We start from the raw sequence: 27,243 nt of genomic DNA on the forward strand, positions 1-27,243 counted from the left end.
AAATTCGTAACATATTGTACGGATTTGTACGAACTGTAATTCGTAACGAATCATACTAATTGTAATTCGTACCATATCACAAACATTGGCACACACACACACACACACACACACACACACACACACACACACACACACACACACACACACACACACACACACACACACACACACACACACACACACACACACACACACACACACACACACACACACACACACACACACACACACACACACACACACACATACACATGGATTTAGTCATGTAGATATGTGGTAGTGGTGAAGTAGGGGCCTGAGTGCACATAGTGTGTTGTGGAATCTGTGAATGTATTGTAATGTTTTAAAATTGCCTGTATTTTGCTGGACCCCAGGAAGAGTAGCTGATGTGTTGGCAGCAGCTAATGGGGATCCATAATACATACAAATACAAAAATACATGAAATGAATGATGAACATCCACAAATTAATACATATCATGTATTTCAAATTGTTTGATACAATGTTATTGTTTTGTATTAGAAGTCATCCAAACAAACACTATCTTCAATCATTTCTGGTTGGTTGATTGGTATTCTCTGTTCAGTGTTGGAAACTTTTCTCCAGGGGTTTTATGTAACACTTGAGCCAATTTGTTCTGAGGTAAACAGCAAGCTTAAGAACTTCCTGGTGCACTCAACTCAGCTAGAAATCACATACAGATTAGAAGGATGTTCCACCATCAATCCTTCCCTTCCAGTGGTTTTCCTAACAGCAATCTCATCTCCATTATGGCTGATTTAACTGTTTCCTGGCCGTAACTCCCAGTATGTGTCCCAAATGGGACCATATTCTCTATATAGTACACTACTTTTAACCAGAGCCCATAGGTATTTGGTCAAAAGTAATGCACTTTGTAGGGAATAGTGCCATTTGGGACACAGACCTAATGTCCCGATGCTTTGGCCCACAGACCTAATGTCCCGATGCTTTGGCCCAGGGGTGGAGTTGATCAATGTATACACTGACTGCCACCCTCAGAATAACCTTAACGAGGCTAAATACGGCCAGGGTTTATCGTTAAGGCTGGAGTAATCCTGTAGTCCTTGGCTCAGCAGTGAAAGTCCTGACCTGAGACACAAAGGGGTTTTCCTCACTTAAACATCAGCAGGACAGACCCTGCAGCTTATACACACTGAGAAGCAATGTAGGATCCTCAAGCTGTGTGTAAGTAAAACAGCCGTAATATGAATATGCTTCCTTTATGTCATTTGCAGAAAATCTGATTTGTGTGGATGTGAACGTTTTAGTGGTGGATTTGGAAGGGATTTGCAGTTAGTGCTATTTGTGTTGACAGGAATCGGTAGGCAGCAGAGCTCAGGTGGTTGTCATCTATGATGCATTTAGACATATTATTTCCATGAAAAGTCATAGTCATTTAGTTTTGTATTGTACATGTAGAAATGTACAAGCCAATTACAGTTAATTCAATTGACATACTGTTCTTTTGCTTACTTACCCTGTTAAATAATAAGCTATTTCTAGTTCATGTGCATGCCTTAATTCTACAAAATTGCATTTGGAAAACATTTTCGATATTCAAAATTGGAAAGCAAGTTTAGTGTCATCTCCCATATCGGGGGAGATGTTACATACAGTTGAATCTTGGTTAAGTAAGCCTTGACTGAGGAATCTCTAAGGCAGAATCTCCTGTTTCTGTAGCAAGAAGCAGCTTGATGAACAAGTACAGAACGTTAGTGAATGTCGGTTAAAATACGATTTAATGTTAATTATCTAATTAGCTGGCCCCTATGACATCTCTGACCTTTCTCCGTGATTGAACCGGGAAAGGAACAGGGTCAGGGATAACCATGAGTGAAGACACTGATGGACTGGCAGAGCTGGCAGAGCTGGACTCTGAGCACAATGCAGAGCTGGCTGACATGGTGGCCGCCATGAACGTGTCATCCAACCGGATGACCCCTCCCAACGGCCACCGAAGGCCCCTTGCACCAGCACGCCGGAAGCTGTCATTGTCAGACAGGAAGCTATCATTGCAGGAGCGATCAACCCAGCAGCGAGAGGCTCGACAGCCCACCATCGAGTCCAAGCGGGTGTCCATTTCAGATTCCCAGGTCAGAGGTCATGCCTGTGTCCCAAATGGAGGTCAGGGTTTCTGTCCTGAATGGCACCCTATTCCTTATATAGTGTACTACTTTTGACAAGGGCCCATAGGGGAATAGGGTGCCATTCGAGACGCAGTATATGGGGGATAGGGTGCCATTTAGGACCCATCCATGAAGTCTCAAAAGAAATAGGCATGAGCCTAAATAATGTGTAGTCAATGTGCATTATCCCACCACCAAATACCCTTCACTTTGTCTCTCCCTAGGATTGTATCCAGCTCAACCAATACAAGTTGAAGGATGAGATTGGAAAGGTAAGAAAGGAAAAGTTAGAATAGATGCTGAATTTGTCTGACAAGAGAAAACATTATATCAAAAAGAACTCTTGTGTAATAAGTCAAAATGATTCTGTCAGACTTTCTTCTTTTTCTATTCTAGGGCTCATATGGTGTGGTGAGATTAGCTTACAATGAAGATGATGAACAATACTATGTAAGATGGTCCTTCTGTAGCTCAGTTGGTAGAGCATGGCGCTTGTAATGCCAGGGTAGTGGGTTCGATCCCTGGGACCACCCATACGTAGAATGTATGCACACATGACTGTAAGTCGCTTTGGATAAAAGCGTCTGCTAAATGGCATATATTATTATTATTATTATTATATTAAGATTCTCTGCACATTTCGTTCTTTATCATCTCCTTTCTGGGAGCAGAGAAATGTACATTTCCTCAACTCTCTGTTTTGGCCTTTTTGACGATTATACTATAGGAGCAAACTGATCATGTCTTTCCTTGCATAGGCAATGAAAGTTTTTTCAAAAAAGAAGCTGATGAAGATGTGTGGATTTCCTCGTAGGTGAAAATGTTCCTTTTAAGTCTAGTATGTGCTTTGGTACTGGTATGAACATGAACTGGTGATGATCACCACTATATATAATGGCGGTTGGTTATAGGACGCCCCCCTCCCCGAGGAGCCAGCACAGAACAGGGACTGCCACCCAAACCCCTGGGGCCACTGGAGAGAGTCTACCAGGAGATCGCCATCCTGAAGAAACTAGACCACCTTAACATTGTCCATCTGGTGGAGGTGAACACACTGACATACATAAGTGGAAGATTTAAAAGGTTCATTTAGTTCATTTACATTTAGTTTTATTAATTTCAGAGATTTACACCTTCCAATTGTAGGTTCTTGATGATCCTGCTGAAGACAATCTCCACATGGGTAAGTATGCATTCATCATGTCAGTGCACTGAATGGTGATACAAGGTGTTACATGATAAACTATGTTTTCTGTTGTTTCTCCTTGTACTAGGTCCATAGTTTGTATATTATCATAGTCTGTCCAGTTTGATTATTACATAGAAACTAATATGACTAGTCATTTTATTCTCTGTTTGTTTATTTTCTAGCCTTTGAGTTAATGCCAAAAGGGTACGTTTTACTCCTTTCTGAAATATACTGTATTACATTACATTATAACACTGGTCCTTTGTAGCTCAGTTGGTAGAGCATGGCGCTTGTAATGGCGCTTGTAATGCCAGGGTAGTGGGTTTGATTCTTGGGACCACCCAAATATGCATGACTGTAAGTCACTTTGAATAAAAGCATCTGCTAAATGTCTTATATTCTTATTATTATATTATTATACTGTATATAACACTTAAATTATGAATTTTGTTATTTATATATAATCCTTCCAGTTACTAAATTTGGTGAATATAAGGTATCCAGTTTTAAGGAATATAAGATACCAATGACAAGGTTCAGGCATTGTTAGTGGTAGGAAGACCACTGTTTGGAAGATTATGGTGGTGATGCTTACTTACCTTTCTCTGTCTCTGTTGCTTTTCCTGGGGCCCTAGCCCAGTGATGGAGGTGCCCTCAGACACTCCCTTCACAGAGGAACAAGCCCGCTTTTACTTCAGAGACATAATTCTGGGGATTGAATACTGTAAGTCCTCCACCTGGATTTCGTCTCAAATGGCACCGTGTTCCCTATATACAGTAGTGCACTACTTTTGACCTGAACCCTAAGGGCCATGGTCAAAAATAGTGCACTAAATAGGGAATAGAGTGCCATTTGGGACGTATGGCCTAATAGCATTCTGCTCAGAGACCTGCAGCATACTACTAACCCTGCTCATGTTTTAGCAAGACATTGGTTTGGAAGTCACTCGTCAGATACTTTCTGAAAATACAGGATCAGTTGGTGCTTTGACAGCTGAATGTCAAGACCTAAATCAAATGGGCAATGCTGTTTGTATACTTATAAAAGTTTATCTAAAAAAAAGAGAACTAAATCAGTGTTTCCTGTCCTTTTTCCCTGGTCCTATTCTCTCTTCCTCCTTCTCAGTGCACTACCAGAAGATCATCCACAGAGACATCAAGCCTTCCAACCTGTTACTGGGAGACAATGGGCATGTGAAGATTGCAGACTTTGGTGTCAGTAACCAGTTTGAGGGGAGTGATGCTCTCCTGTCCAGCTCAGCAGGGACTCCAGCCTTCATGGCCCCAGAGATGATGACTGATCATGAGCAGAGCTTTACTGGCAAGGTTAGACACTAATTGCTAATTTATCTAATCAGGTCACTCATCTTTGATTGTATCCAATAATAATATTTACCCCATGAAAATGTATTGCATTGACTGGTATCAAAAATACTTATTATTTAAATTGACTTGGTATCAAACGTCAACATTTTATGGCGCTGTAAAATATACAGCAAGCTCTCTTTGTAAAGTAATGGTCAATGTTCATGTTTGTTAGGCCTTGGATGTGTGGGCCATGGGAGTCACCCTGTACTGCTTTGTCTATGGGAAGGTAGGTTCTGTTATTATCATAATGTACGGTATTCTGCCATGGATTATTTTGGCCCACTAGTTTCTGATTTACTGTGTCCATTATGCTGAGGACTACAACTATATTTTGATCAACCGTTGCATCCCACTTAATAATGCTTTTAAAATAAATACATTTAATGGTTTATGTGGGAAACAGACAGCATGTGTATGCATGTAGCCTATCCTTTAAGAGCAGCATTTTAATGCCTTTTCTTCATCACTATCTTCCTATATCAGTGCCCTTTCATTGATGAATACATCATCGGCCTGCACAATAAGATCAGGAACAGGCCTGTGGAGTTCCCAAACATGTGAGTTCCACTAAGGGACACTATTTACCATGCAAAAACAATTTAGTCTGCTCTCTATGCACCATTCTAAAATATGGGTAGAACTTCACATTATAGCATGTAATAACTTGATAATAGCATAGTAATAGTATTGTTTTAACGTTCCTGGCCATTCACTGCTACTGTAGTTACTGTACTGTAGATGGTTCTATTCTATTTGGTGGGTGGTCATCTCAGTCACTCTTTGGTACCACAGGCCTGAAGTATGCAAGGAGTTGAAGGAGCTTATTATAAGGATGCTGGATAAAAATCCTGATTCAAGGATCACCATTCCTGAAATCAAGGTACAAGGGGACAGATCTAGACCTTCAATAGTGCCTATATAAAGCAAATCCTTCATGAAACCATCTATGACACTTCAAATGAATGTTTTACTGTCCTGGTAGAGCTGTCTTATATGAGTTGTGGGACGATTGTGGTTCCCCTCCTGTTTGTTGCCAGGAGCATCCGTGGGTGACGGAGGATGGCACAGACCTTCTACCCCTGGAGGAAGAACACTGCACCGTGGTGGAGGTGACTGAGGAGGAGGTCCAAAACTCCATCAAACTCATCCCCAGTCTGTCTGCTGTGGTGAGTCAGTTCACTTACTTACTAACTTACTTACCCATCTATCACAAGTAGGGCCAGGAGTTTTTGTGTTTTAACAAGGGAAAAAGTTTGGGACCTACATCAGGGCCCAGAGTTTTTCCAGGTCAATACACATGGTCAGGGAACATTTTTGTCATAAAGCAGATTGCTACAGTGAATATGTTTCCCAAATGGCACCCTTTTCACAATATAGTACACTACTTTTGACCAGGGTCTATAGGGCTCTGGTCAAAAGTAGTGCACTATAGAGAATAGGTTGCCATTTGGGATGGACCTCTGACACTCACTCTCCCCACGTTAGATCCTGGTGAAGTCCATGCTGAGGAAGAGGTCTTTTAGTAACCCCTTTGAGTGTCACAACAGGAGGGCAGAGAGGTCTATGTCTGCTCCAGGAGGTCTTCTTGCGTAAGTCCCCTATAAATCCTCCTTATCTGCTTTCTTTATCTGCCGATTTTGGGATTAGGAAACAAACAAAACAAAGTGACAGAAATACACAGAGTCGGTTAGATATATAGGCTACTGTAAATGGGCTTAACACAAAAGAAGCGTACAAATACAGAATACTGTAAGGACAGGTGTATGGCAGAAGACTGAAGCTACAATGACAAACATGACATATAGTGAGTTCCAAAAGTATTGAGACAGTGACACATTTTCTGTTGTTTTGACTCTGTACTCCAGCACTTTGGTTTTGCAATTATACAATGACTAGGAGGTTAAAGTGCAGACTGTCAGCTTTAATTTGAGGGTATTTTGTTAGATGTTTTTGCATTTTGTGTAACTTACTTTTTTTTGTTGAACTTATTGTGTACATAATGTTGCTGCTACCGTCTCTTATGACTGAAAAGAACAAACAGATCAATAAAAACTACATTGATCCATCTAATATGGCTATGAGAAGAGGAGACACAAATACAATAGGACGTCCATCTAACCTGGGGGAAGAAATTATTGTCAAAAACAAACTTTCAAGTGGCACTGATCCAACAATGATAAAGAGTGAATATACACACTCACTGTGGACATGGCCAATGCTCTCCACTCGCACCAAGGCTACACTGTTCGCTAAATTAAGATGATAATTTTGATAACTAAAAAACAAGAGTATTTTCTTTGTCTTCTCTTTACAGTAATAAACATTTGCTTTCCAAACTTTTTTCCTGTAATTGTATTTTGAAATATTGCAATATACAGCGCCTTCAGAAAGTATTCAGACCCCATGACTTTTTCTAAATTTAGTTACAGCCTTATTCTAAAATTGATTAAATAGTTTTTTTCCTTATCAATCTACACACAATACCCCATAATGCCAAGTTTTTATTTTGCTAATTTATATTTAAAAAACAGAAATATTACATTTACATACGTATTGAAACCCTTTACTCAGTACTTTGTCGAAGCACCTTTGGCAGCGGTGACAGCCTCTAGTCTTCTTAGGTACGGCGCTACAAAGCTTAGCACACCTGTATTTGGGGAGTTTCTCCCATTCTTCTCTGCAGATCCTCTCAAGCTCTGTCAGCTTGGATGGGAAGTGTCGCTGCACAGCTGTTTTCAGGTCTCTCCAGAGATGTTCGATGGGGTTCAAGTCCGGGCTCTGGACATTCAGAGACTTGTCCCGAAGCCATTCCTGCATTGTCTTGGCTGTGTGCTTAGGGTCGTTGTCCTGTTGGAAGGTGAACCTTCTCCCCAGTCTGAGGTCCTGAGCACTCTAGAGCAGGTTTCCATCAAGGATCTCTCTATATGTTGCTCTGATCATCTTTCCCTCGATCTTGACTAATCTCCAAGTCCCTGCCATTGAAAAACATCCCCACAGCATGATGCTGCCACCACCATAACTCACCGTAGGGATGGTGCCAGGTTTCCTCCAGACATGCTGCTTGGCATTCAAAACAAAGAGTTCAATCTTTGTTTCATCAGACCAGAGCATCTTGTTGCTGAGAGTCTTTAGGTGTCTTTTGGCAAACTCCAAGCGGGCTGTCATGTGCCTTTTACTGAGGAGTGGCTTCCGTCTGGCCACTTTACCATAAAGGCCTGATTGGTGGAGTGCTGCAGAGATGGGTGTCCTTCTGGAAGATTCTCCCATGTCAACAGAGAAACTCTGGAGCTCTGTCAGGGTGGCCATCAGGTTTTTGGTTTTTGGTTACCTCCTTGACCAAGGCCGTTCTCCCCCGACTGCTCAGTTTGGCTGGGCAGCCAGCTATAGGAAGTGTCTTGGTGGTTCCAAACATCTTCCTTTTAAGACTTTTGGAGGCCACTGTGTTTTTGGGGACCTTCAATGCTGCAGACATTTTTTGGTACCCTTCCCCAGATCTGTGCCTCAACACCATCCTGTCTCGGAGCTCTACGGACAATTCCCTCGACCTCATGGCTTGGTTTTTGCTCTGACATGCACTGTCAACTGTGGGACCATATGTAGACAGGTGTGTGCCTATCCAAATCTTGTCCAATCAATTGAATTTACCAAAGGTGAACTCCGAATCAAGAGAAACAGGATGCACCTGAGCGCAATTTCGAGTCTCATAGAAAAGGGGCTGAAGACTTATGTAAATATGTTTTTTGTTTTATTTTGAATAAATGTGCAAAAGAATGGAAAATCTGTTTTTGCTTTGGTGTTATGGGGTATTTTTAGTAGATTGCAGAGGTGTTACGACAAATGAGTGAGGAGGTGTGGAGTCAGGCGCAGAGAACAAAAGATGTGGGAAAAAACACGCTTTAATGTCCAGGAAAAATAACATGAACAAAAGTAGGAAAACAAATGAACAGAAATATAAATGGACAGCGCGAAACCCAAAATACAAACAAAATACACTCAAACACAGAGCAGACGAACAAGCCCGCACGAAACAAAAGCGGGCTGAACAAACTATATATAACCCCACCCTAACAACCAAAAAAGAAACAGGTGATACCAATCAGACAAAACCAAAGGAACACAGAACAACGGATCGGTGATAGCTAGTAGACCGGCGACGACGACCGCCGAGCGCCACCCGAACAAGAAGGGGAGTCACCTTCGGTAATATTCGTGACAAGAGGATTTTTTTTTTTCATCCATTTTAAAATTAGGCTGCAACGTCACAAAAAAGTCCAAGTCAAGGGGTCTGAATATTTTCCGAAGGCACTGTACCTGACTGGACCCTACTTTTCATTGACAGTTGCAACTCAACACTCATATATTTGGCATTTGCCGCGTGCGCTGCCCAAATTCCGACTGTAGGCAATGTGATTTAAAATCGACAGCTTATTTTTTTTTAAAGAAGCGAATGATCCTCTGTGGCCAAATCATGCTTTCTGGTGTAGTAGCCTCTTTTGAACAACTTCCTGTATTTATGTCTCGATAATTTTGGCAATTCAATTTACTTTAATGGAAGCTGGACACGTCGTCTATGGTTGCACAACTAACTTGATTGATAGCCTGAAATGGCTTCTTGGTAGCTAGTTACGAGGTTGGGAGATTAGGAACCTATCTTGGTTAGCTAATGCCAACGTCATAAAATGTCAAAGTGGCTAGTAGTATTACAGAGAAACAACAAAACAAAACAACAAAATATGACAAATCTGAGGGGGCACATGCCCCTGTGCCCTCTATGAGCATGATGACTCTGATGTCACACACAGCTGTCTTCTTCTCACACACTTGCAGTTCAGCTCAGTCAACTACATCAGGGCACACAATAGCTTTGATGACATTGCTAAGTGGTTTATTAGATTGTGCCTTAACGAAATATGCTAATATTAATTAGTCCATCATAAATGTTCAGATTTTTTTTCTACAGTATCTATCTCCATCATGTAATGTAACTTTATGATTACATTGCTTATTTACCATTGACGTGCAGTCTTTAACAAGCACATATTTGCTGATATTGTCCTTTTCTTGTCTATCTCTTACCCATTGCAGGGACTCTTGGGGGCGACTGGAAACCGAGGTTCATCCTTCATTGAGGTAAGAGCCCTGGTTAAAAGTAATGCATACTATATAGGGAATATTTTGCAATTTGGACGCAACGCCAGTCTTGTGCTAACAGGTTTTCTTCTGGGGTTTGATCACTATCATTCTACTCTATGTGATTCTATTTCTATGGTCTCAGTACTGTCTTTTTATGCACTGCTGAGAGTTGATGTGTATTGGACCTGATTGGTAATGTTGTTCCTGACATGCATGGCATTTAATGCAAAGTTCTTCTTGTCATGACCCTTCCCCCCTTCTAGTTGCCTTAAACAACACACAGTAACAAGGCAACAATAAACAAGTTGTCCCCTACGAATGATGCAGAGCCCCCCCCCCCATTGGGCCAATTAGTGACATTTAGTGACAATTATACAAATGTATGTCACGTGGATTAATGAGAAAGATTTTTTTAAACATATTTTTTCCCTTGCTGGAAATCAAAACTTGATAGCTCACATTGGACGGGATGTTAGAGACCAGACTCCACTGCCTGTTAGGGAGATGCATTGATATAAAACAGGACTTATCATGAGGAGATGCATACATTTTTTTTCGAGCTGTAACGGCTTTCTTCTGTGGACGAAGGGGAGGACCAAAGCGCAGCGTGGTTAGTGTTCATCATGTTTAATAAAGATGATAAACGTGAACACTACAAAATACAAAACAACAAATGTGAAAAACCGAAACAGTTCTGTCTGGTGCAGACACACGAAGACAGAAGACAACCACCCACAAAAACCCAACACAAAACAGGCTACCTAAATCTGGTTCCCAATCAGAGACAATGACTAACACCTGCCTCTGATTGAGAACGATATCAGGCCAAACATAGAAACGGGAAAACTAGACACACAACATAGAATGCCCACTTAGCTCACATCCTGACCAACACTAAAACAAAGAAAACACAAAGAACTATGGTCAGAACGTGACACAAGCTTTGTCATTGTGGGGTATTGTGTGTAGATTGATGATTAATTGATTGATTTTAAAAACAGGCTGTAACGTTAAAAAAATGGAAAAGTCAAGGGGTCTGAATACTTTCTGAATGCACTGTCGGTATAAAATGTCATGACTGTAGCTCAAAAGGGATTGGATATATGCTTGTAAAACATTTGCGGGGGGACAAAAAGTATAGTTTCTGAAAATTGTAATAGGTCGAGATAGTAGGTCCTTATGGGACACGTGTTGCTCATGAGGAGATGTTTTGCAAGTTGCAAAAGTATTCAGACCCCTTTGAGTTCTTCACATGTTGTGTTACAAAGTGGAGGATGGATTTAATAGTAATTTTTGGTCAACAATCTACACAAACTACTATGTAATGTCAGAGGGGGCAAAAAAATATATATTCTGTATATATTACATAACTAAAATATAGTCATTGCATAAGTTTTCCGACCCTTTTTTAGGCAAGCCTAAATTAGTTCAGGAGTAAAATATTGCTTAACAAATCACATAAGTTACATGGACTCACTCTGTGTGAAATAATACAGATTGACATGATATTTGAATGACTAAACCTTCCTCTGTTCCTCATATATACAACATCTGTAAGGTCCCTCAGTTAAGTATTGAATTTCAAGCACAGACAAAACTATAAAGACCAGGGAGCTTTTCGAAAGCCTCATAAAGAATGGCAGTGACTGGTAGATGGGTAACAACATCATACATAGAATATCTCTTTCACTATGGTCAAGTTAATAACTATGATGTGGATTATATATTAAACCACACAGACACATCAAAGATACAGTCGTCCATCTAAACTGAGCTTTAGGACAGGAATGAAACTGCTCAGTGATGTACGGGTGGCGGGTAGCCTAGTGGTTAGAGCATTGGGTCAGTAACCGAATGGTTGGTGGATCGAATCCCTGCACTGACAAGTTGAAAATCTCTCACTCGGCCCTTGAACAAGGCAGTTAACCCACTGTTCCTAGGCTGTCATTGTACATAAGAATTTGTGCTTAACCGACTTGCCCACTTAAATACAAAATTGGTGATGCCATTGGTGGTTTTAAAACAGCTACAGAATTCAATGTCTTTGATGGTAGAAAACAGAGGATGGCTCAATACTGTTATAGTACTCAACAATAATGACCTAAATGACAAAAACATACATCTTGGTTTTAACAAGGTATTAATGTATCAAATCCAACACAACACATCACTGAGTAGCTGCCTTGTGTTTATGCATGGTGGTGGCTGCATCATGGTATGACATCAGCAAATGCCGGGGAGATTTTCAGGACAAAAATAATCGGTTTAGAGCTAAGCACAAGCAAATCCTAGAAGAAAACATGCTTCAGTCTGCTTTACACCAGAGACTGGAAGAGGAATTCACATTTCAGTAGGACAATAACACAAGGCCAAATCTACACTGGCGTTACCAAGAAGACAGTGAATGTTCCTGAGTGGCCAAGTTACAGTTTTGACTTAAATCTGCTTGAAAATCTATGGAAGACTTGAATTGCTGTCTAGCCATGATCCAACATCTTGGCAGAGCTTGACAAGAAAAAGGGCAAATCAAATAAACTAAAATCAAATCCATTTTTATTTGTCACATGCGATGAATACAACAGACCTTACTGTGAAATGGTTACTTTACAAGCCCAACCATGCAGTTAAGAAAATATTGACTAAATAAACTAAAGTAAAAAAGGTAACACAATAAAATAACAATAACGAGGCTATATACAGGGGTAACCATTAAGCCATTAGACCTCTCACTAAAGGCTTCAGTAATACAAAAGTTATACTTAAATCCGAACTGGTTCTCTAGCAGAATGTAGTAAGAATGTCTCACGCCATGTTCAAGAATGTCCCTTTCCCCATTACAACATCTCACTTCTGGTTATTTGAAAATTAAATAATCTCCAAAATATCGCTATTTTTAAAACAAGCCATAGAAAGTTGGTTGCAATTTCTGTTTAATCCACCAGAAAAGACAGAACAAATAATGCAACAAAAAATATGGTTAAACTCAAAAATACTAATATAAATAAGGTATCATCTTTGTAAATTAGATCACAAATAGGACTGGTGGAGTTACATCACACATGCAGATAAAGAAAATATATGGAAATGTTTGCTCTGACCCAAATTACAACCAACTAATTGCAGCATTACGGCAAAAATGGAAGACGCCAGTGAAAGAAGGAAAAAGTAAGGAACTTGATTGTCGGCCCTCCATTAAAGTCTAGAATTGGTTAAAGAAAATTGTGATCAATAAAAAGATATACCAATTTAATTTAAGTACACAAAAAATTGACAGCTCTGCCTGTCTCCTAGAGATGAACGTACTTGGTGCGAAAAGTGCAAATCAATCCCAGAACAACAGCAAAGGACCTTGTGAAGATGCTGGAGGAAACAGGTACAAAAGTATCTATATCCATAGTAAAACGAGTCCCATATCGACATAACCTGAAAGGCCGCTCCGCAAGGAAGAAACCACTGCTCTAAAACCGCAATTTAAAAAAGCCAGACTACGGTTTGCAACTACACATGGGGACAAAGATCATACTTTTTGGAGAAATGTCCTCTGGTCTGATGAAACAAAAATAGAACTGTTTGGCCATAATGGCCATTGTTAAGTTTGCAAGAAACACTTGCAAGCCGAAGAACACCATCCCAACCGTGAATTACGGGGGTGGCAGCATCATGTTGTGGGGTGTCAGGACCCGGTTACGAACCCGGGTCTCCGGAGTGAGAAACAGTCACTAAACCAACTGAGCCACGAATAGTCAGCAGAACCCAGAAGATGAGGCAGACACAGCAGTACTTGAGACGGTGTATTTAATAAGTAAAAAGTGAAGTTCTTCAGGAAAACATGTAACTCCACAACCTCAAAAGGAATTCCACAAGAACAAAGGCAATCCTCCAAGACAAAAAGGCAAATCCACAAGGTGGAAGGCACAGCACAAAAAGCCTCAAAAGCTACTCAAAAACAAGAACAAAAAACAGAACTCCACAAGAGAGTCCACCGGGATCAACAAGCACTCACAAAGTACTAGGGCTGGGTGCTAACATACAAACACAGAGCAAAGAACTGAGTAAAACAAAGGGTTTAAATACAATCAGGGGAAACGAGGCACAGGTGCAAATAATAATGGGGATCAGGGGAAAACAAAAGGTCAAAAGGCACAATGGGGGCATCTAGTGACCAAAAACCGGAACAACCCTGGCCAAATCCTGACAGTGGGGTTGCTTTGCTGCAGGAGGGACTGGCATCATGACTAGATGGCATCATGAGATAGGACAATTATGTGGATATATTGAAGCAACATCTCAAGACATCAGTCAGGAAGTTAAAGCTTGGTCGTTCCGGTTCCGGTTGGAGCGAGGCGAGTGGTCGCATCTGCACGTCGCTCCAACGGGTAGTATAACTTTTTCATTATATTTCATTATATCACAACGGTTTGATTTGTCTTATCTTAGCAATTTCTTCTCAGCTAGCTACATAGCCGTCTTTGTATCAAAGATAATTGCGTAATTATCGTATTTCGCCGTCCTAACGTAGTCTTCACTAGCCAGCTAGCTAACGTCCACTGATTAGCTGCACTGGAGAAACTGTTACACTCAACTGAACGACTTGATTAGTTTAGTGTTAGCTAGCTACATAGCTGTCTTTGCTGTCTTCGTATCATCGTATCATCGTATCCAAGATAATTGTGTTGTTTAGGTTTAGAGTGTGTAGTCTTAGAGTGATTATCTTAATTTACCGAGGTTAGCTAGCCAGCTATTTGTCGTCCTTAACGTAGGTGACTCTGCTAGCTAGCCAACAGCTAGCCAACGCTAGCCAACGTCTTCTGTATAGAACTCAACTACCCGGTCGCATTCACAGGTTGTATCACATTTTCACTTCATTTTCATTACAGTACAACGGTTTGATTTGTTTGATCGTAGCTAGCTACTTAGCTAGCTACATAGCCGTCTTTGTATCAAAAATTGTGTAGTCTAGAGCGATTTTCTAGGTTCGCTAGCCATCTATTGTCGTTCTTTTAGCAACGTAACGTAAACAACACTGCTAGCTAGCCTGCTAGCCCCGAATAGCAACACTGCAGAAACTATTACACTCAACGGAACGACTTGATTAGTGTAGTGTCAACAACGCAGCCACTGCCAGCTAGCCTACTTCAGCAGTACTGTATCATTTTAATCATTTTAGTCAATAAGATTCTTGCTACGTAGCTTAACTTTCTGAACATTCGAGACGTGTAGTCCACTTGTCATTCAATCTCCTTTGCATTAGCGTAGCCTCTTCTGTAGCCTGTCAACTATGTGTCGGTTTATCCCTGTTCTCTCCTCTCTGCACAGACCATACAAACGCTCCTCACCGCGTGGCCGCGTGCCACCCTACTCTGGTGGTCCCAGCGCGCACGACCCACGTGGAGTTCAGGTCTCCGGTAGCCTCTGGAACTGCCAATCTGCGGTCAACAAGGCGAATGCACTTTAAAAGTTCATCTCAGCCCATGCCTCCCTCCAGTCCCTCGACTTCTTGGCCCTGACGGAAACATGGATCACCACAGACAACACTGCTACTCCTACTGCTCTCTCTTCGTCCGCCCACGTGTTCTCGCACACCCCGAGAGCGTCTGGTCAGCGGGGTGGTGGCACCGGGATCCTCATCTCTCCCAAGTGGTCATTCTCTCTTTCTCCCCTTACCCATCTGTCTATCGCCTCCTTTGAATTCCATGCTGTCACAGTTACTAGCCCTTTCAAGCTTAACATCCTTATCATTTATCGCCCTCCAGGTTCCCTCGGAGAGTTCATCAATGAGCTTGATGCCTTGATAAGCTCCTTTCCTGAGGACGGCTCACCTCTCACAGTTCTGGGCGACTTTAACCTCCCCACGTCTACCTTTGACTCTTTCCTCTCTGCCTCCTTCTTTCCACTCCTCTCCTCTTTTGACCTCACCCTCTCACCTTCCCCCTACTCACAAGGCAGGCAATACGCTCGACCTCATCTTTACTAGATGCTGTTCTTCCACTAACCTCATTGCAACTCCCCTCCAAGTCTCCGACCACTGCCTTGTATCCTTTTCCCTCTCGCTCTCATCCAACACCTCCCACACTGCCCCTACTCGGATGGTATCGCCCGTCCCAACCTTCGCTCTCTCTCCCCCGCTACTCTCTCCTCTTCCATCCTATCATCTCTTCCCTCCGCTCAAACCTTCTCCCACCTATCTCCTGATTCTGCCTCCTCAACCCTCCTCTCCTCCCTCTCTCTGCATCCCTTGACTCTCTATGTCCCCTATCCTCCAGGCCGGCTCGGTCCTCCCCTCCCGCTCCGTGGCTCGATGACTCATTGCGAGCTCACAGAACAGGGCTCCGGGCAGCCGAGCGGAAATGGAGGAAAACTCGCCTCCCTGCGGACCTGGCATCCTTTCACTCCCTCCTCTCTACATTTTCCTCCTCTGTCTCTGCTGCTAAAGCCACTTTCTACCATGCTAAATTCCAAGCTGCTGCCTCTAACCCTAGGAAGCTCTTTGCCACCTTCTCCTCCCTCCTGAATCCTCCGCCCCCTCCCCCCTCCTCCCTCTCTGCAGATGACTTCGTCAACCATTTTGAAAAGAAGGTCGACGACATCCGATCCTCGTTTGCTAAGTCAAACGACACTGCTGGTTCTGCTCACACTGCCCTACCCTGTGCTCTGACCTCTTTCTCCCCTCTCTCTCCAGATGAAATCTCGCGTCTTGTGACGGCCGGCCGCCCAACAACCTGCCCGCTTGACCCTTCCCCTCCTCTCTTCTCCAGACCATTTCCGGAGACCTTCTCCCTTACCTCACCTCGCTCATCAACTCATCCCTGACCGTTGGCTACGTCCCTTCCGTCTTCAAGAGAGCGAGAGTTGCACCCCTTCTGAAAAAACCTACACTCGATCCCTCCGATGTCAACAATTACAGACCAGTATCCCTTCTTTCTTTTCTCTCCAAAACTCTTGAACGTGCTGTCCTTGTTACTTTACAAGGCCAGCTCTCCCGCTATCTCTCTCTGAATGACCTTCTTGATCCAAATCAGTCAGGTTTCAAGACTAGTCATTCAACTGAGACTGCTCTCCTCTGTATCACGGAGGCGCTCCAGCAATGCTAAAGCTAACTCTCTCTCCTCTGCTCTCATCCTTCTAGATCTATCGGCTGCCTTCGATACTGTGAACCATCAGATCCTCCTTCCACCCTCTCCGAGTTGGGCATCTCCGGCGCGGCCCACGCTGGAAATGGGTCGCTCCTACCAGGTGGCGTGGCGAGAATCTGTCTCCTCACCAGCGCTCTCACCACTGGTGTCCCCCAGGGCTCTGTTCTTGGCCCTCTCCTATTCTCGCTATACACCAAGTCACTTGGCTCTGTCAAACCTCACATGGTCTCTCTTATCATTGCTATGCAGACGACACACAATTAATCTTCTCCTTTCCCCCTTCTGATGACCAGGTGGCGAATCGCATCTCTGCATGTCTGGCAGACATATCAGTGTGGATGACGGATCACCACCTCAAGCTGAACCTCGGCAAGACGGAGCTGCTCTTCCTCCCGGGGAAGGACTGCCCGTTCCATGATCTCGCCATCACGGTTGACAACTCCATTGTGTCCTCCTCCCAGAGCGCCAAGAACCTTGGCGTGATCCTGGACAACACCCTGTCTTCTCAACTAACATCAAGGCGGTGGCCCGTTCCTGGGTTCATGCTCTACAACATCCGAAGAGACCCTGCCTCACACAGGAAGCGGCGCAGGTCCTAATCCAGGCACTTGTCATCTCCCGTCTGGATTACTGCAACTCGCTGTTGGCTGGGCTCCCTGCCTGTGCCATTAAACCCCTTCAACTCATCCAGAACGCCGCAGCCCGTCTGGTGTTCAACCTTCCCAAGTTCTCTCACGTCACCCCAACTCCTCCGTTCTCTCCACTGGCTTCCAGTTGAAGCTCGCATCCGCTACAAGACCATGGTGCTTGCCTACGGAGCTGTGAGGGGAACGGCACCTCAGTACCTCCAGGCTCTGATCAGGCCCTACACCCAAACAAGGGCACTGCGTTCATCCACCTCTGGCCTGCTCGCCTCCCTACCACTGAGGAAGTACAGCTCCCGCTCAGCCCAGTCAAAACTGTTCAGCTGCCCTGGCCCCCAATGGTGGAACAAACTCCCTCACGACGCCAGGACAGCGGAGTCAATCACCACCTTCCGGAGACACCTGAAACCCCACCTCTTTAAGGAATACCTAGGATAGGTTAAGTAATCCCTCTCACCCCACCCCCCCTAAGTTTTAGATGCACTATTGTTAAGTGACTGTCCCACTGGATGTCATAAGGTGAATGCACCAATTTGTAAGTCGCTCTGGATAAGAGCGTCTGCTAAATGACTTAAATGTAAATGTAAATGTAAATGGGTCTTCCAAATGGACAATGACCCCAAGCATATTTCCAAAGTTGTGGCAAAATGGCTTAAGGACAACAAAGTCAAGGTATTGGAGTGGCCATCACAAAGCCCTGACCTCAACCCTATAGAACATTTGTGGGCAGAACGGATATAGCGTGTACGAGCAAGGAGGCCTACAAACCTGACTCAGTTACACCAGCTCTGTCAGGAGGAATGGGACAAAATTCACCTAACTTATTGTGGAAAGCTTGTGGAAAGCTACCCGAAACGTTTGACCCAAGTTAAACAATTTAAAGGCAATGCTACCAAATACTAATTGAGTGTAAGTAAACTTCTGACCCAGTGGGAATGTGTTGAAAGAAATAAAAGCTCAAATAAGTATTTCTTTTTGCTATTATTTTGACATGTCACATTCTTAAAATAAAGTGGTGATCCTAACTGACCTAAAACAGGGCATTTTTACTCAAATTAAATCTCAGGAATTGTGAAAAACTGAGTTTAAATGTATTTGGCTAAGGTGTATGTAAACGTTCGACTTCAACTGTAGTAATACTTTTTGTAACCATTTTTATATTTAATTTACATTCTGTAGAAACTATGAGAATAGAAAGGTTCAGAACTTTTGGGAAACATCACAGCACAGTTGAAAAAATATATGGCAAATAGAAAATTAGATAGATGGGAGGGGTTGAGTTGAGGTGAAGGTTGGGACTAAAAACAACAAGATAACTAATGTAAAGTATACTGAGTCCATAAAATGTACAGTATATAGGTGCAGACTTTTTTGAAACAGCACAGTTAACAATATATGTCTAACAGAACTGGATGGTCTTCAGAGATAGAAGGGAGGGGTTGAGGGTAACTGAAGGATGGGATTAAAAACAAACAAGAGTTAACTATTGTAAAGCACATTGTGTCTGTAAAATGTATATGGTATGTATAAGCTGGAAGTAGAAGCCTAAGTGTTGTTGTCCATTAGTTTACTCCAATTTGGAGAGGGGTGGTAGGGTTAGGGGAGGGGTGGTAGGGTTAGGGAGGGGTGGTATGGTTTGGGGAGGGGTGGTAGGGTTAGGGGAGGGGTGGTAGTTAGGGGAGGGTGGTAGGGTTTGGGGAGGGGTGGTAGGGTTAGGGGAGGGGGTAGGGTTAGGGTTAGGGTTGGTAGGGTTAGGGGAGGGGTGGTAGGGTTAGGGGAGGGGTGGTAGGGTTAGGGTTAGGGGAGGGGTGGTAGGGTTAGGGAGGGGTGGTAAGGGGGTTAGGGGAGGGGTGGTAGGGTTAGGGGAGGGGTGGTAGGGGTAGGGGAAAATAATAAAGGGAAATATATTGAAAATAAAAATACATACCATTGAAAATGATGCTGACAATTACGCTGATGGAAGCTGAAATCTAGCTGCAATGTAAAAATATTTTTTTTAAAGAAGAAGAAAAAAGAATGGGCAAAATTTGCACAAACCAGGTGTGCCAAGCTCTTATAGACTTACCGAAGAAGACTCACCGGCGTAAGTGATGCCAAAGGTGTTTCTAGATGTTTCTAATATGTTATTTAATAACATAGTTATTTAATTTTTATTCATCTTTAAAAATATATTTGTTATCCCATTTTGTAACATAATAAAATGTGACGAAATCCAAAGGGATCTGAATACTTTTGCAAGACATTGTATGTACAAAATCTCATGACTGTAGCTCAAACGGTACAGGAGATATGCTTGTTAAAATGTTGGAATTTGTGTTGATTACAATAGCGCCTCCCTTGGGCCAATCTGTGTTGGGGGACAATAAAACATGTGTTGCCCGCAGGAAATCAAGCAGAGAAGGAGAATTGGATGGAAACGGAGAAGGAGAGTTGGAGGACCTTACTGAAGATGATGGTGCACTTGCAGAGGGCTGCTGGTAAACCCTTTTTTCTGATCGACCTGTTTAAATTAGGGGACAGACCTGTTCAAAGCAAACTCTTTGCTGTATCTTTATATAATATGTAATATTAATGTAATATATTTGAAGAGAGATCCAAATGAAAGAGCTCACCCTTACAGTCTTTTAGAAAGATTTGTGATAACTACAGTACAAACCATGTATTAGGTTTTTAACTTTTGTCTTATTCCATCTGCGTGATGTTTGTGTCGGCTGTTAACATAGGGTTTCATTGTCTGTTCATGATGTACTGTACTATATTACTCATAATGGTCTGAATGCCTTTTGTACTATTAGCTCTGTGTTTTCCAAATATTACACCTATGTATTGAACTGAAATGTGGTTGTTACAATGTAAATATGTACCATTCTCAAGAAGTCATTTTTGCATACAGTTGATGTCGAAGATAATTAAAGGTAGCAAATTAATATTCTTGTTTTTTCTCTGGATGGCTCTCTCTAGCATGATGTGCTGGCTCTTGTACGCAGGTGTTATTAATGTCCTATAGTGCAAGCAATCTTTCATCTGGGGCCGTTTCAAAAGAAAGAGTAGGACTAAAGGCTTTATTTTTAATATATATATATTTTTTTACTGTTTTACAAATTGAAGTGAGTGATATCACATCTAGATGTCAAATGGACTTCTGGAACGTGTCAGAATAGGTTTTAGGATTTAAGAGGGAAAAACAAGTTACGTCGATACAAAATGTGCAGCTTATTCTGAATCATCTCAGCTGACATGAAAGTAATATAATATCATAATGTAAACACTTGAATAAAAAAAATCCACCTGTTTTTGTTTTCGGTCAGACTTTTTTAAATTGGTATTTCTGAAATGCTGAAGTATACCACATCATTTTCAACAATATGACCACCATTTGTTCAATAGTTCATATTGATATTCCCTCATGTCACTGCCCAGTAGGCTATTCAAGTATGTTTCTCTGACACCATCCACATGCTTTTGGAAAAAAAACTAACTGGAATAACACTTGTATTATTGTGGCAGGGTATGAACCTTACCTTAATTAGGATGGGACAGATCAAACGTATCAAAGCGCCCCTGTGACTTGTTTAGGTAAGAGATTTTGTACTTGAAGTTGGTGGAAAATGTGTCTGAGAACAATTTTGAGAACAATGTTGTTTTTAATAAATATTTGTGGTGTGGTAAATTGCTCTAAGGTTGGTGTTTACTTTGATTATCAGTGTTTCTTTATTCAAAATTGACAGACAAATAGTCATTGGCCTTATGTTCAATGTCCCTATGTTCAATGTCCCTGTTTCTTTGTAAATATACCACTAGATGGCACCTTGTGTCTGACTGTATCATCTATTGTGTCTCGGGTCAGTTTTTTCTTCTTCATTGTTCTTCATACAGAGGCTATGTTTGGCTTGCTTCAGACAGACATGTCATAATGTATTTGACACCAACTTCCTTCTGTAGAATGATCTAATACCACTTGCCAATGACCACAGTGAAACATCATGCCATTTGTCCCATTCTTTTTTTCTGTCAACAGTCAGGGAACACAATGCATGTAAAGGTGTGCCCACTCTTGATAAGAGGTGTGCAGATGAAGTCCTTATGTCTCTGTCATGCACTCCTCAGCAGGAAGAGGTACAAATAGGTATGTTTATCCTGTGATTGAGTACTAATGGGCCATTTATCTCAAGGGGCTGTCATACTAGTCATATGTGTTATGGCAGGGGATTTGGCATGACACACAGTCCCTTTATCTAAAAGAACCACTCCAGGAGTTAAGTTTCCCTATACTGAAGTGTGTGACTTCCTGCACAGGTGTCAGGGGTACATGCTGCACAGCCTCCATGTGAGCTGTAACCATATAAAAAAGGCATGTTCATTATATGTCCATTCATGTATTGAAACATGCCCATCACTTTGGACCATATTTAATCATTCTTTACATTCGTTCCATTTTTGTGATCAGTTTATTTTCCCATTGCTATACATGGCACTCCTCGAAAACCACAGTGGAATGTTTCTGAGCAAGGGTTACTGTGGAAACAGTTGCCAAGCAACACCACAATAGTTTCTCTGTTTTTGATCGGACCACACCTTAATAATAGAATGCATAAAACTGACTTGTTTCTCCACATTAAACATCAAAATCCATTGGTCTACTGATAGAGGTACAATTGAGTTGATAATTGATTGTTATGTTACACCTCCCCTGTGTGCTCAGGAGACCACCAAACCTTCAGCACAGCCTGTCTTCTTTGGGAGAACTGTATGGTGTATAGCTGATCACACTCAGCTCCCTTGCCAGTGACATCTGCCATGACAGCCTCAGAAACAGGCTGAGCCAGCCAGGCCAATGCAGAGGCCAAGTGGGACTCCCCCGGCCCAGCTAAACCCATTACAGCTGTTACAACCCAAGTCAGCTCCATCATGGGCTTGGGTTTCTCAGAGTCCATTTCGCATCCCCAACTCTGTCAGTCTGTTTCAAGTCACTCGCAACTCCAACATGCTAGCAGTCATGTTGCCCATGTCTCTTTCTCTCTGAGCTTCATATAACTGACTGGTTTGCAAAACCCAGCCTAAACACACTAAGGTCCCAGTTGAATTTCACACAAAGACACTGCTGGTGTCACTGACATGCTATCAAGTCCTAAACACACAAATTAAACAATCACTTTCAGACCAGCCAATGTGCCAGAGAGCTCATCTCTCGGCTATACTCCTTGGTAGACTGTTTTCACAGTCCTTCTGTTCATGATTCTTAATAACAAAACGTTTCATGGAATTGTTTTTGAAACTCAATGCAAATAATTGCTTATCACACATACAGTCTTCTCAAAGTATTTGTATTCATTTACAAGGTCTTGACAAATCTCCACTGCTGTATACTGTCTCTGTTGGGTCTGCTCTCTGTCTCTCCCTCAGACCAACTATAAACCAAAACAGGAAATGCACAATTATACGTTTCAATCAAAAAGGTCATGATTTACATGATCAAAAAGTGCAACAACAGGAAATAAAATGACTATTTGCAATGCTCAAGCCAAGCCTTTGTTGCTACTAGTGCGTTTTACAGTGTAATCCTTTGGGTGTGTTTGTTGTTGCTTTTGTACCATGAGGTCTGTGCAGTAGGTACTGTGTATTATTTACGTTCCTGCTGTGTGGGCCCACAGCATGTCACACCCAGCATAGGGAGATTACCTCTAACGTCCATGGTCCTGCTACTTGTCAATTTTTCAGTGTTTGGTACAATACATGTTTTTGTATGTATGGTTTTTGAAAGCCCATAAAACCCATAAAACTACTGGACAGACAAAGCTAGAAGATATGCTACATTTCTTAGTCATGTACAGTACTGCAGCCTATAGTTAAGGGTCAATCTTTGTTGGAAAAGGTATCCCAGAGCAGCTGCAGGAGGGAGACAAGCCTTTTAATATAGCAGCCCAATACACATACAATATACTACAGCCAGGTGCACTCTAAAGCATATACTGTAGACGGAACTCAATGTGGGCACCGACAGTCATACACATACTGTACACACTGAAGATACACTTCAAACCCCAATGTGTCTGTCATAACAACAGGAAAGCACGAGGAGTGTCACGTTCTGACCTTTATTTCCTTTGTTTTGTCATTATTTAGTATGGTCAGGGCGTGAGTTGGGTGGGCAGTATATGTTTGTTTTTCTAGGTTTTGGGTATTTCTATGTTTCGGCCTAGTATGGTTCTCAATCAGAGGCAGGTGTCATTAGTTGTCTCTGATTGAGAATCATACTTAGGTAGCCTGGGTTTCACTGTGTGTTTGTGGGTGATTGTTCCTGTCTCTGTGTTTTGCACCAGATAGGGCTGGTTTCGGTTTTCCACGTTTATTGTTTTGTAGTGTTCATGTTTATCTGTTTTTATTAAACATGAGTCTATATAACCACGCTGCGTTTTGGTCCTCCTCTACTTCACCACAGGAAAACCCTGACAAGGAGAGAAGAAATGAACATGGTTACGTGCCAAGACACTTCACCAGGAAAATGACATGAGTACAAAGCAGAACATTTGGATAGTTATCAAACTGTAAATCTAAATTAACATCTCTTGGGTGATGATTGCAATGATATGTCCTGAATGGCACACTATTCCTTATATGGTGCACAACTTTTGACCAGAGCCCTTTAGGCCTTGGTCAAAAGAAGTACACTACAGTATAGAAGGAATAGGGTGCAATTTGGAATGCCGATATGGACAATAACTTCTGCTACATGAGAGTACTCTCCTCTGATACAAATATTTTCAGTCTCCTGGCTGCAGCCTTCTCCCAGGTGTGGACTCTGAGAAGGTGACCTCCTCTCTCTCTGCAGAGGGTGTGCTCAGCGCCGAGGCCCCACTGCCCTTGCCATCCATACAGGAAGAAGGCCGCTCTATGGCCATCAGCAATAAGTAAACTCCCCAGTAGACACTGAGTAGACTGGGTACATCAATGTGACAGTCCACCACAGAGACGACTACTGTGTCGTCAGTCCATCAGAAACCAACATACTATTGTATAACAAGCAAAAATCTCTGAGCCAAATTTAGCACAGCACCTCCCTCTACGTTATGATAGTAATTTACACTGTAAATAAATACTTTGTAGCACAGCAGGCTAGCTTCAGATTCCAAAGTGGACATAGCAGGCAAATGATGTAATAACATTACTGTAAGAATAGAATACAATAGCATAGTTTATTCTGTCAAAGACTATTAACACATGTAGTGTACGGTTCAGATGGTGCCCATGAGGTTTCCTCTCTATATACTGTACACAGCTTTTGTCAGGAATGAATGAAAACACAAAACATGTATTGTCTTGAATGAAGTTTATACAGTTGAAGTCGGAAGTTTACATACACCTTAGCCAAATACATTTATACTCCGTTTTTCACAATTCCTGCCATTTAATCCTAGTAAAAATTCCCTGTCTTAGGTCAGTTAGGACCACATTTTTTTAAAGAATGTGAAATGTCCGAATAATAGAGAGAATGATTTATTTCAGCTTTTGTTTCCTTCATCACATTCCCAGTGGGTCAGAGGTTTACATACACTCAATTGGTATTTGGTAGCATTGCATTTAAATTGTTTAACTTGGGTCAAACTCCTGACGGAGCTGGTGTAACTGAGTCAGGTTTGTAGGCCTCCTTGCTCGCACACACTTATTCAGTTCTGCCCACAAATTTTCGATAGGGTTGAGGTCAGGGCTTTGTGATGGCCACTCCAATACCTTGACTTTGTTGTCCTTAAGCCATTTTGCCACAACTTTGGAGGTATGCTTGGGGTCATTGTCCATTTGGAAGACCCCATTTGCGATCAAGCTTTAACTTGACTCATGTCTTGTGGGTATATTGAAGCATCATCTCATCTTTTTCCTTCCCCGTGATGTCATCTATTTTGTGAAGTGCACCAGTCCCTCCTGCAACAAAGCACCCCCACAACATGATGCTGCCACCCTCCCCCTTTTTCCTCCAAACATAACGATGGTCATTATGGCCAAACAGTTGCAATGTGTCAAGAAGCAGTGCGCCTTGGTGGGGTCGTGTTCCAGAGGAAGCATGGCATGTTATCGGTTATTTAATCATTTGTAAATGCAATATAAACCCTTGAAAGTGTTACCATGTAAATAGAGCTCATAGAATAGGTATTGGTTTGACATGATTTATCAGTGATTTGTACATAGAGAACTTACCTGGTTAATTTGATTATACTTTAGTATTGTAATTGACTATGCTGTCTAGTCTGTTGCCTCAATCCAGGAAATCATCAGATAATCAACAGATAAATCATTTTTGCAACAATGTGTTTCCTTGATAGTTTCATGGATACTTTCACAATCTCTTGGCCACTCACTGTATGAATGCTGGTTTTGTCATCCTTGGTGCAGATAATGTAGTGCAGTACAACGCCGCTTGGGGAACAGGTTGGTGCTGCTGAATTCTAATGCTTCCTCTGCTGCTTGAGCTTTCATCTTTTTTTTGCAGGATGCTATAGGTGTCTGAACAGTGCAGCAAGGAACTGGGGCTAATAACGGGAGGCTTGTTATAGCCCTAGCAACAGGAACGGGATTGGTGGCTGCGCAGGGTGAGCCTATCAGTTATTGGCTGGCAAGGGAGACAGTTCCAAGCACAGAAATTAATCTCATGAAAGCTTCAGTACAGCAGGCTGCAGTAAGACTGCAGTATAGCATTGGGGGATCGAACAACTTGCCACTTCAGTTTATCAGTCAGTTTGGGGTGCTGTTTCCGTATTGGAATAAACAGATGTGCATGAATAATTGCTGTGTGTGTGTGAGAGAGAAACTACTGTCAGGGAATGGCAAATAGTATTGGTTTATAGCATCCACATGACAGAGATTTATTGTCATGTAAATTAAATGTAGGTGTTGAGTAAAGAATACTATATTTCACCCATAGGAAGAGTACAGTATACGTGGTCTCTATTGTTATAGCCTAGAAGTATGCTTTGATCCATACTGTGATGTTGTAGATGATGAGCAAAGCACCTTATCTCTCTCTCACACACACACACACACATGCACACATACACAGTTTCTACCGACACCTACAAACATGTTTGAACTTTAATCTCTGACCCAGCATCTTTGACCCAGAACATGAACAGCACATGAATGTTTCAAATAAGAGCACAGTGTCCCAAATGAGTTTCTCTGTCACACTGTCTATGGTGCACTAAACTCTTTTTTAAATGTCTATGGTGCACTACACTCTCTAAATGTCTATGAGTAAAATACTGGAGAGGACAGGGAACATTGTAGCACTGAGTAAAATACTGGAGAGGACAGGAAACATTGTAGCGCTGAGAAAAATACTGGAAAGGACAGGAAATATTGTAGCGCTGATGTCACGCCTTGGTCTTAGTATTTTGTGTTTTCTTTATTTATTTGGTCAGGCCAGGGTGTGACATGGGTTATTGTGGTGTGTTTTGTATTGGGGCTGAGTAGGGGTGTCTAGCATAGGCTTGGCTGCCTGAGGCGGTTCTTAATCAAAGTCAGGTGATTCTCGTTGTCTCTGATTGGGAACCATATTTAGGTAGCATAGGTTTCACTGTGTGTTTTGTGGGTGATTGTTCCTGTCTCTGTGTTTGTTGTCACAAGATAGGCTGTAT

The 27,243-nt window shown here is 42.1% G+C and overlaps 1 protein-coding gene across 3 annotated transcripts; it reads left to right on the forward strand.

Moving 5' to 3' along the window:
- Positions 1-1,106: 1,106 nt before the first annotated feature.
- Positions 1,107-27,085, forward strand: LOC124004812 (calcium/calmodulin-dependent protein kinase kinase 1-like). Of its 3 annotated transcripts, none has more exons than XM_046313622.1 (17): positions 1,107-1,209; positions 1,840-2,117; positions 2,375-2,422; positions 2,547-2,600; positions 2,909-2,960; positions 3,062-3,195; positions 3,297-3,333; positions 3,522-3,543; positions 3,975-4,063; positions 4,466-4,665; positions 4,880-4,933; positions 5,191-5,264; positions 5,500-5,587; positions 5,745-5,873; positions 6,193-6,296; positions 9,793-9,837; positions 20,002-21,297. In XM_046313622.1, exons 2-17 carry the CDS (start codon positions 1,854-1,856, stop codon positions 20,096-20,098), a joined length of 1,491 nt encoding a protein of 496 aa, XP_046169578.1. In that variant the 5' UTR covers positions 1,107-1,209; positions 1,840-1,853; the 3' UTR covers positions 20,099-21,297. The 3 variants fall into 3 exon arrangements, with proteins under 3 accessions (XP_046169578.1, XP_046169579.1, XP_046169577.1); XM_046313623.1 differs by lacking the exon at positions 20,002-21,297 and adding an exon at positions 26,100-27,085 and having other exon boundaries at positions 1,120-1,209; positions 1,834-2,117; XM_046313621.1 differs by having other exon boundaries at positions 1,120-1,209; positions 1,834-2,117.
- Positions 27,086-27,243: the final 158 nt, after the last annotated feature.

This window comes from Oncorhynchus gorbuscha, linkage group LG19 (genome assembly GCF_021184085.1).
Source record: "Oncorhynchus gorbuscha isolate QuinsamMale2020 ecotype Even-year linkage group LG19, OgorEven_v1.0, whole genome shotgun sequence".
In the NCBI taxonomy this organism is placed as follows: domain Eukaryota; kingdom Metazoa; phylum Chordata; class Actinopteri; order Salmoniformes; family Salmonidae; genus Oncorhynchus; species Oncorhynchus gorbuscha.

Excerpts from the sequence above, each read along its gene's own strand:
- LOC124004812 (XM_046313622.1), top strand. The coding sequence starts at position 1,854 with ATGAGTGAAGACACTGATGGACTGGCAGAGCTGGCAGAGCTGGACTCT. Across the intron at positions 2,423-2,546 it reads TGAAGGATGAGATTGGAAAG|GGCTCATATGGTGTGGTGAG; the intron begins GTAAGAAAGGAA and ends TTTCTATTCTAG. Across the intron at positions 5,874-6,192 it reads TCCCCAGTCTGTCTGCTGTG|ATCCTGGTGAAGTCCATGCT; the intron begins GTGAGTCAGTTC and ends TCCCCACGTTAG.